The sequence below is a fragment of the Nicotiana tomentosiformis genome, chromosome 7 (assembly GCF_000390325.3).
Source record: "Nicotiana tomentosiformis chromosome 7, ASM39032v3, whole genome shotgun sequence".
Lineage (NCBI taxonomy): Eukaryota > Viridiplantae > Streptophyta > Magnoliopsida > Solanales > Solanaceae > Nicotiana > Nicotiana tomentosiformis.
In genome coordinates this window covers 66,381,774-66,392,708 of record NC_090818.1, presented here as the reverse complement: position 1 = coordinate 66,392,708, position 10,935 = coordinate 66,381,774, and the positions used below count along the sequence as shown (strand labels likewise).

The 10,935-nt window shown below is 41.1% G+C and overlaps 2 protein-coding genes across 2 annotated transcripts; both read right to left on the bottom strand.

Annotated features, from left to right (window-relative positions):
- Positions 1-8,916: 8,916 nt before the first annotated feature.
- On the bottom strand, positions 8,917-9,357 carry LOC138895721 (uncharacterized). The gene has a single exon (XM_070180442.1). It carries the CDS (start codon positions 9,355-9,357, stop codon positions 8,917-8,919), a length of 441 nt encoding a protein of 146 aa, XP_070036543.1.
- Positions 9,358-9,642: 285 nt separating this feature from the next.
- Positions 9,643-10,545, bottom strand: LOC138895720 (uncharacterized). The gene has a single exon (XM_070180441.1). The coding sequence runs from the start codon at positions 10,543-10,545 to the stop codon at positions 9,643-9,645; it is 903 nt and encodes a 300-aa protein (XP_070036542.1).
- Positions 10,546-10,935: the final 390 nt, after the last annotated feature.

Genomic DNA, 10,935 nt, shown 5'->3' with positions numbered 1-10,935 from the left:
ATGACGGGCTGTGTACCGTCCCGTATAGGAGCATTTTTAGTACGGGGCTGGGTACCATTCCGTTTTTGAGTGCTGACATGAAAGTAAAATCTCCGCACGATGGGAGTAACAGGAATTGAAAATCTACAGACGATGGGAGCATTTTTTGATTTTTTGAAAAATAAGATCGAACCCGGGGAGGGTCCTTGATTGATGATTTTTTTTTTTGAAAAATGAAATCGAACCCGGGAAGGGTCCTTGATTAATAATTTTTTTTTCATTTTTTGAAGAAATGAGATCGAACTCGGGAAGGATCTTTGATTGATAGTTTTTTTTTAAAATGAGCTCGAACCCGGGAAGGGTGTATGCATATAAATTTTATTGGAGTTAAATCCATTAAATAATTGGGACTATATTTTAAATTCGAGATATATTAGTTCAAATGAATTTATTGGGCTATATAATTGAATTAAGTATAAGTCCAATATATATGGATTAAATAAATAATCTTAATCCATTGGGCTACAAATGATGAACCCACTTTATTAGGCCCAATATGCCATCTTTCTAGAGGCCCAATTTGGTGGCTTGTGTCAAATGACATGGCACGCCAAGTTAAACAGAAGAGTCATTAGGATCGTGCCATGTGTCAAAATGACAAGGCCTATCAATTCAAATTAAAAGGCCAATGAAATCATGCCACGTGTGTAAGTGACATGTTCTAACCAATCAAATGGGGCCTTGTCACCCTTCAATCTAATTGGTCGGAAAGTGTTTGTTCTCATCACAACTCTTTCCTCCCACAACTATAAATAGGGGTCTTCATAACCCAGAAAAAGGACCAGAAGTTATAACAAGATGACACAAGGGAGCTCGTGGATCAAAGGCCACAATTCTCTGCAAACTGCAAGTGTTCAAGCATTCAAGCACTTCAACAAAAAATTCAAGTATTCAAGATCAAGAACGAAGTCAAAACAAATACAAGGCGTTCAAGATCAAGGCTACTTGTTCGTGATAAAATTTGTGGAAACAATCAAAGCGTTCATGACTAATAAATTAAATTCAAATCAAATACTACGATTGTTGCTATATTTTTCAGTCTTGATTATTTTTTTAGACAATAAAATTGCGTGCATTCAAATTATATTTTCGAACACAGAGTATTATTATCCGATCAAATTACCGCATCCCAATTCATGTGGGAAACTAATTATCAGAGCCGCCTAAACATTGATCCCACATCGGCACTTCACGTTCCAGTATCCCCCTTTGAGATCTATATAAACCCATGCTCATATGTTTATTAAGCATCAATTGCAATTTACAAACTTGCTCGAATTCGTATCTGACAGGTAAAATTTTTCTTCTTCTTTTTCTTGCGTTTTTGTCTCTTTTGTTTTTGTAGGTCAAACAAGAAGGATAAATCTATGACGACATATAGATGATCAAATCCACAACAACATATAAGAAGATAGATCTCTCGCAACATATAGATGGACAAATCCACATTTCCATATAGACGAATAAATCCATATCAACATTTAGACGGATAAATCCATACCAACATATAGACGGGCAAATCCCTTAACAACATATAGAAGGATCAAATTCGTGATGAGACTAGCTTAAGGTGCAAAGGGACTACAACGTCCACCTTAAGACCGAAAAACTATAGTTCCTTTTAAGGACAAACCCGTGAAGAGACCAACTTAAGGTGTAAAGGGATTTAAACGTCCACCTTAAGATTGGGAAATTTTAGTTCCTTTTAAGGATAAACCCGCAAAGAGGCCAACTTAAGGTGCAAAGGGATTTAAATATCCACTATAAGATCGGAAAATTATAGTTCCTTTTAAGGACAAACCCGCGAAGAGGCCAACTTAAGGTGCAAAGCGACTAACTTGTCCACATTAAGATTGAAAATTTATAAAGCTTCAACTTAAAGACTTGGTGGATTTGTAGACATCAACCTGAAGACCGACAAACTTGATGATTTGACGGACTTTGACGCGTTAAATTGAAAAGTAGTGGACTTTAAACTTCAACTTGAAGCATTAGTAGACTTGCAAACTTCAACTTAAAGACTTGGAAGGTTTAAACCACTCAACTTAAAGACCGGCGGACTTAAGACTTCAACTTGAATACCGATGGACTTGAAGACTTGGAGGGCTTGAAAACTTTAACTTGAAGATTTGGCGGATCTAAAGATTTTAACTAGAAGACCGAACGACTTGAAGACTTGGAGGATTCATAGATTTCAACTTGGAGACTTGACGTATTTGAAGATCTCAACTTGAAGACTCGAAGGAATTAAACACTTGAACTTGAAGACCAAAAACATGAAGGTTTGGCAAACATAAAGACATAGCAAATCCCCGGACTTAAATGCAAATACTTGGCATCCTCCTAAAATCGTCCCATTGAAGATACCAATTTACCATGGAGGGTTGCCCCCTTTAAATCAAATGAGATCTAAAGTTGAACAGAAGAATGGCGTTTCAGCTTGTTTTTACATTTCTTCATACTTCACTCGGATAACAATTGGGGAAATATGTATCTTTTGAACTTATACGAATGAACTTAGAATGAAACTCTAAGCTGCCTACGTAACTCAGTGAAGAGGATCAAGTCATACCATAGTTCAGAATGGGTGAGTTTTTTATTTGGGTCGTACACAGTTTATACTCTTGCAGGCCAGGAGTAACATGCAGTTTATGCTCTTAGGTTAAGGAGCGCAGTGACTTGCAATTTAAGCTCGTATTTTGATGAGTTTGCAACTTAAAGATTTTTCTCAAATTTGAAGTGTTTCATGATATGCAGTTTTAGGCTCGCGCGTCCAGAAGCATTGTAATTTGAAGATTTAACTTATAATTTGAAATGCTTTAAAACTTGAAGACTTGATCAACTTAAAAGTATTTTGCAACTAAAAGTTCGGCTCGAATTTGAAGAGCTTCGTGACTTGAAGATTTATCTAAAAGTTGAAGTGCTTTGTAACTTGAAGTTTGGCTCGAATTTGAAGTGCTTTGTGACTTGAAGAATTAGCTCGACTTTGAAGAGCTATCGATTTGAGCCTTTGCTTGAATTTGAAGATCTTTGCGACTTGAACACTTTTCTCGAATTTGAAGAGCTTTACGTCTTAAAGATTTAGTTCAAATTTGAAGAGTTTCGTGACATACAATATCGACTCATGTGCCAAGAAGCATTATAACCTATAGTTTAGGCTCGTGTGTTGAGGAGCATTATAACTTGCAGTTTAGGCTCGATCATTGAGGAGAATTTTAACTTGTAGTTTAGGCTTTTACATTGAGGAGCATTATAACTTACAGTTTAGGCTCATGCGTTAAGGAGTATAGTGACATGCATAGACTCTTCAGTTTCATTTTCGAATGAAAACTTGTCCCCATCCTCGCCTTCTTGCTCTTCTTCTTCGGTCGAGCAAGCCTGCACGGTGCCGTCTACCCAATCACCCACAAATAAAGAGAAGAATACAGTTCAATAATAAGTCAATAAGAATTCATGCGAACAACACCAGTTCATCTCTATTAGTTAAGTCATTAACAAGTTTTTAAAATAGTACATTGTACAATCATAGTTAAAGTGGAACATATGATAAAATTATAACATTTTTAGTTTAAACTTCCCCAAAACAGACACAACCCACACTATGTCTACAGAGCCTCTAACAAGAACAAAAGAGAGCTATGATAGTGCCGGCAACAAGGCCCTGGTTATACCTCAAAATGCTATGTACAAAGGATAGAAAATACAGGACCCCGAAATGAAGTGGGGCTCACCAAATCAAATGAGGAGAAGGTGTGCTGCTATCACTGATCAATACTACCTGCTTTGGAACCACCTATATCCATTAAAGATGTAACTCCCCCATCAAAAGGGATGTTAGTACATATGAAATAATACTAGTATGTAAACTAAGCACCCTCTCAATAGAACGAGCAATAGTAAACGGAGAATAAAACATGATATCAATAAGAGACTCAAACGGTATCAAAGTGCCACATTAGGGGAAATGTAAATTTCAAGTAGGTTTCGGTAATTTAAGTTGGGAGATCTTTAGCACCGATATACCACCGTATTATAGCACGGAGTCCGATCTCAGCCCGATAGGCTAAACCGTCTCGCCCTGAGACATATACTAACAATACCAACATGTGCGCGACATGGAGTCCGATCTCAGCCCGATCGGCTAAGCCGTCTCACCACAATTCTGTGTGGGTTGACATTACATCACATCTAGCTAGCAATAATCTCATCCCATTTAAGGGGAAAACATATCAATAATCTCCTACACCGGCACATGTAGTTTCGGGGTTAGGTTGTTCCGACCTACCCTTCCTTGGTGGCTAATCGATACTCCCAAGGCATTTGTTATTAAAAGTATTTACCACTCAATTCATATTCTTTTACATGTCATTCATTTTATTGACATCGTTGGCCATAACGCAATATCATTCTTGACACATTGGCCGTACTTCATAATTCAGCTCATTATTCCATTTTCAATCGTTATCATGAATAATCGACAACAAGGCCTTTCAAAATTAAGACTTTAATCACATACTTGAGCAAATTAGGGTCTTAGGAACATATGATTACACAATTGACATGGTAGCTTTCATAAGAGTTCACGCTTTCAAATCATAACATAGTAACACACAGCCCATACGTAAACCACATCCTCAAACATTTACTTAAAATAGCAAGAATCTTTAGAATGCATATTGAACGCATAATTATTTCGACACAAGGCTTATTCGACAACAATTCAATTTATAAAGGGCATCACGAGACTTACAAGGACATTGCGGGCTTCAGTTCTAAGAGAAGGGTTTAGCCAACATACCTTGCCTCGAGCCTTTTTAAATTACTACAATGTTCCGGAATTCTTAGCTTCTTCGATATTTTTTGAAATATAGCAAAATTGAACACAAATTAGGAGAGAGTTTATGGTTCTAGCTCATTTGAGCATTTTAGCAAACATTAGGTGGGTATTATGATTTCAAGGTCCTCCTATGGTGGATTCTTTCCCTCCACTACCCAAAGTCTACCCAATTTAGCACAACATTCTTCCCCCAACCCTTGACAGTACATGCATGTAAAAAATAAACAACTCTCACACCCAAGAATTGCCTTACTAATTACCTATTTTTAGTTAAATTTCAAAATTGAGGGTTAGGGTGTAGAATCTTATCTCTAGGATGAAGACCTAGTGTGTTTTCCTATTTAATCTTCCAAGATTTGAGTAAGAATTTAGGAACAATTGGATGAGGAACTCTCTCTCTCTCTAGAGCATTTTCTCACTCTCAAAATGTCAGGTTCTTACTTAAGAAATAGTCCATAGAGTCTATATAACAAAATGGGGTCGGGTTATAAAAAAAAAATGAAAAAAAAAGCTCCGAAACAGAATCTGCGGTCGCATATGTGACCACATAATGCTTCTGTGGTCTGCGAAATGGGCCACAAAATGGCCCCAGTAACTAGGCACTCCTTCCCTACTCTATGGCCATTATGCGGCCCGTAGACCTGTTCTGCGATCGCATAATGTGCCGCATAAACTCCCTCCAGAAAAATCTTCATGCTGGTTTCACAGTCGATGTGCGGCCCGCGAAATAGTTTTGCGACCGCATAATTGATCGCACAATACCATCCAAACTTGCCCAGTTTCCTGCTTCACACTGTGGCCATTCTGCGGCCGCATAGTGGGCTACATAAAAATGTCTTCTTTTGCCAAAAATTGTTCTTCACTTCCCAGCGCACTGTTCAACCCAAAAAGCCAGTAACCAAACATATTAGCCTACCTTGCCACCACGGAACCTCGAATTTTAGGTAAAATTTTATGGGGCCTCACATCCTCCCCCACTTAAGATTATTCATCTTCGAATGAGGGTCTAAATCCATCATTAGTACTCAACATGACCCAACTGTTACTTCACACACTAGTAGTCCGAATTTGACCAAGTCCCCAAATTCCCAAAAAGTTCGGCAGAGTTTTCCTTGTAACTGGGCCTATCCACTTGTCAGAAAATCCCAGAAACCAATCCTAACAGCATGTACGTAATCCAACGATGCAACATAATATGAAACAACACCAACCCTGGCCTCATAAGCAATATATTACTAGAAAGGAAATATCCTGAGCCTAAACTGTACAAGTGATACATAGTTCATATGGAGTAATTTCATCGAAATTATTACATAGCTATTCAAACAAATGAGGGTACTTCTTCTTCATTTCTTCCCCGGCCTCCCAGGTGGCCTCTTCAACCTATCGATTTTGCCATAACACTTTCACGGAGGCAATCTCTTTGTTCCTCAACTTTCGGACTTGCCTATGAAGGGTGGCACCTGGAATTTATTCATAAGTTAATTCTTCATTAACCCCAATGGTCTCAACTGGAATAATAAACGGTTCTCCAACCACCCTCTTCAACATCGACACGTGGAAGACCGGATGCAACAAAGACATCTCTGGAGGTAGCTCTAGCCTATAAGCCACCTGACCAATCCTCTGAATGATTCTGTGCGGCTCGACATACCTCGGACTCAACATGGGGGAAACCTTCAAGAATACCCTATCATCTTCTTTGAACTCCAAATCCCTGCGACGCACATCTGAATAGGACTTTTGACGACTCTGAGTAGTTTTCAACCACTCCTTAATAATCTTAACTTTTTCCATAGCATGATACACGAGGTCTGGCCCTATCAACTCTGATTCCCCAATCTTGAACCACCCAATGTGACATCTACATCTCCTACCATATAAAGCCTCGAACGGTGCCATCTGAATGCTATCATGATAACTGTTATTGTAAGAAAATTTTATTAGCGGAAAATGATGATCCCAGCTACCCTTGAATTCAAGAACACAAACGAGTAACATATCCTCAAGCATCTGAATAGTCCGCTCTGCCTGCCCGTCGGTCTGTGGATGGAAGGCTGTACTAAGATTCAACTGAGTACACAAACCTTGCTGAAATTTCTTCCAAAATTTAATCGTGAACTATGCCCCTTGATCTGAGATAATAGAAACTGGAGTGCCATGCAACCTGACTATTTCCTTGATGTACAACTGAGCATACCATTTCGCTTTGTCGGTAGCCTTAATCGGAAAGAAGTGTGTTGATTTCGTGAGTTGATCCACAATGACCAAAATCGAGTCGAATTTGCCAGGAGTGCGAGGTAGCCCTACCACAAAGTTCATGTTAATCATTTCCTACCTCCACATTGGAATTTCTATGTTCTGTGCCAACCTACCGGGCCTTTGGTGTTCGGCCTTCACTTGCTGAAAATTTCGACATCTCGCCACATAGTCCGCTACATTCCTCTTTATATCTTTCCACCAATAGACTTACCTAAGATCATGATACATTTTTGTAGAGCCCGGGTGCACGGAATACCTAGCAGTATGAGCCTCGGTCATGATTCTTTCCCGTAGATCATCTACATTTGGAACACATAGTCGCCCTTGGTACCTTAGTGTACCATCGTCCAAAACAAGAGAAAAGGCCATGTTCTTATGTTTTTGAATCCCCTCCTTCAATTGTACCAACAATGGATCGTTCAATTGCTTCTCCTTGACTTCCAGCACAAGCAACGATTCAGCCCTATTTTGTACAATCACCCCTCCTTCTCTAGAGTCCGTAAGATGAACTCCCAAACTAGCCAACCGATGAACCTCCTTGGCCAACGGCCTTTGATATGCCTCCAAGTGAGCCAAACTGCCCATAGCTTTCCGGCTAAGAGAATCCGCTACAATATTAGCCATCCCTGGATGAAACAGGATATCGATTTCATAATCCTTGAGTAACTCAAGCCATCTTCTCTGCATCAAATTTAATTTCTTCTGTTTGAAAATATATTGAAGCCTCTTATGGTCTGTGAATATATCCACATGGACCCCATACAAATAATGACGTCAAATCTTCAACGCAAAGACCACCGCCGCAAGCTATAAGTCATGTGTTGGATAGTTCTTTTCATGATTCTTGAGTTGCCTAGAAGCATACGCTATCACCTTGCCATGTTGCATTAATACACACCCAAGTCTGATCCTTGAAGCATCGCAATATACCAAAAATCCATCTGTACCCTCACCGGTGCTGTAGTTAATCCTGATTTCAACTCTTGGAAGCTTTTTTCACAAGCATCTGACCATTGGAATTTAACCGCCTTCTGCGTCAATTTAGTAAATGGAGAGGAAAGAGTAGAGAACCCCTCCATAAATTTTCTGTAACATCCAGTTAAGCCTAAGAAACTGCGAATCTCTGTTGGAGTAGTAGGTCTAGGCCAACTCTTCACGGTTGAATTTTTCTGGGGGTCAACCTCAATTCCTTCTCTAGAGACAACATAACCCAAGAACGTAATAGATTCAAGCCAAAAGTCACATTTCAAAAGCTTCGCATATAACTGGTGCTGATACATGACCTGCAAAACTGCCCTGAGATGATCGGCATGGTCCTCCCAACTCCGCGAATAAACAAGAATATCATCAATAAACACTATCACAAAGGAGTCGAGGAAAGGTTTGAAGACCCAATTCATAAGATCCATGAAAGTTGCGAGGACATTTGTTAGCCCGAAAGACATTACCAGAAATTCAAAGTGCCCATACCTAGTCCTGAAAGTTATTTTCGGAATATCTTACTCCTTGATCTTCAATTGGTGATACTCGCATCTTAAATCGATCTTGGAGAAGTACTTAGCACCATGCAAGTGATCAAACAAGTCTTTAGCACCATGCAAGTGATCAAACAAGTCATCTATCCTTGGTAGTGGGTACTTATTTTTGATTGTAACCTTGTTGAGATGCCGATAGTCAATACACATTCTTAGAGACCCATCCTTCTTTCTTACAAATAGAACTCGAGCGCCCCAAGGCGACACACTCGTCCAGATGAAACCCTTCTCTAACAAATCTTTCTATTTTTCTTTTAGCTCTTTCAATTCTGCCGGTGCCATTATGTAGGATGGAGTAGACATAGGGTGCGTGCCTAGCATCACATCAATCCCAAAATCAATCTCTATGTCTGGCGGGATCCCAGGGAGCTTATCTGGAAAGACCTCTGGAAATGCATTCACAACAGACACAGACTCAAGTGTTGGTGCCTCAACATCGGTGTCTGTAACCCGGACCATATGGTAGATACACCCATTGTTAATCATCTTTGTGTCCTTAAGGTAAGAAATAAACCTACCCTTCGGCACCACATTATCCCCCTTCCATTCAATCACTGACTCAGTTAGAAATTCAAACCTAATGGTTTTGGTTCGCCAGTCAAACTTAGGGAAACATGAGTAAAGAGAATCCATGCCCATTATTACATCAAAATCGACCATCCCCAATTCAATGAGATAGTCCATAGTGTCTCGACCACGCACCGTGACAACACAATCCCTATAAACCCGCGCGGCCACAATAGACTCACCAACCAGAGTAGACATAGAAAACGACTCATGGAGCTATTCCGGTTCTATCCCAAATTCCATAGCAACATAGGGAGTGACATAGGACAAAGTGGAACCGAGACCAATAAGAGCATACACAACATGAGATTGAACAGTCAATATACCTGTGACAACATCTGGAGAAGCCTCTGAACTCTAGCGACCCCTCATAGAATAGAAATGGCTGGGTCCTCCGAAACATTATGTGCCACCCCTAGCTGCACCACGCCCTATGGATGCTGGGGTGCCTCGAGCCGGAGGAGGTGCTGCGGATGTAGTAGCTGCAGAACTGGCTGGCTGTGCTGTACCGCTGCCCATGCTCTGGTGAGACGAACGGTAATCCCTATGAATGTGACCCCTCATACCACACTCGTAGCATTTGGGCTGGTCCATGTAGTAGGTCCCAAAGTGCATCTTCCCGCACCTAGGGCATGGGCGCCTTCGCTGCTGCTGAAATCTCTCAGCAGACCGACCCTGCTTGTAGGATCCTCTATTGCCATGGCTGGGTATAAAACGGTTCCCCTGCTGCTGACTGGGCCCCGATGGCGGTGCACTGACTGAATACTGAGCAAAAGACTGGGACGACCCTGATGATCCTCCCTTGAAAGCTGTTCTACCACCACCACTATCACCAGAAGTACCACTGAAGGTACCCGCTGACCGGGCCCTATTGCTACTTTCTCGCTCCATTCTATTCTTCCGTTTGCGGGTCTCTGTGTCTTGAGAAAATGCCACCATCTTACCATAGTTCATATCAGAGTTCAAGGCATATATAACGGCCTCATTAATAACCAAGGGGCTAAGGCCCTGCACAAACCAGCACACTCTAGCGTCCATAGTAGGCAACATGTAGATGGCATATTTGGACAAGCCGGCGAATCTCATATGATACTCCCACACACTTGTGCTACCAAGTTTTAGGTTCTCAAACTTGGAGGCACGGGATGGCTTAATTTCGGCAGGCATGAAATGATCAATGAAAGCATCGGCAAATTCACTCAACCTTGCCGGATGGCTCCCCTCCTCACGGGAGTCCTCCCACATCTCAAACCAAGAATAGGCCACCCCTTTCAGGCAGTAGGAGGCCAACTCTGCTCCCTCCATCTCAGTAGCACACATGACTCGGAGGGTTTTGTGTATCTCGTCAATAAAATCCTAGGGGTCCTCTTCAGGATCAGTACCTGTGAACATTGGAGGGCCCAACTGGAGAAATCTGTTCACCCTGGAACTAGTGGAATCCCCTGGATGACTAGCCGAAGTGGGTGCAACATCTGATCTATGGGCCTGGGAAGCCACTATTTGAGCCAACATCTGTATGGCTCCCCTAAATTCCCCATCAGATATACCGGGACTGGAAGCTGGGGCTGGAGGTGGAACTGGTATATCAGTTAGAGGGATCGTTAAACCCTCAGTAGGTGCAGGAACTGGTGCAGTCTGACCATGTGTAGTGGAATCATGAAGTGTAGTAGTCGGGGGAATATTCTCACCCCTCGG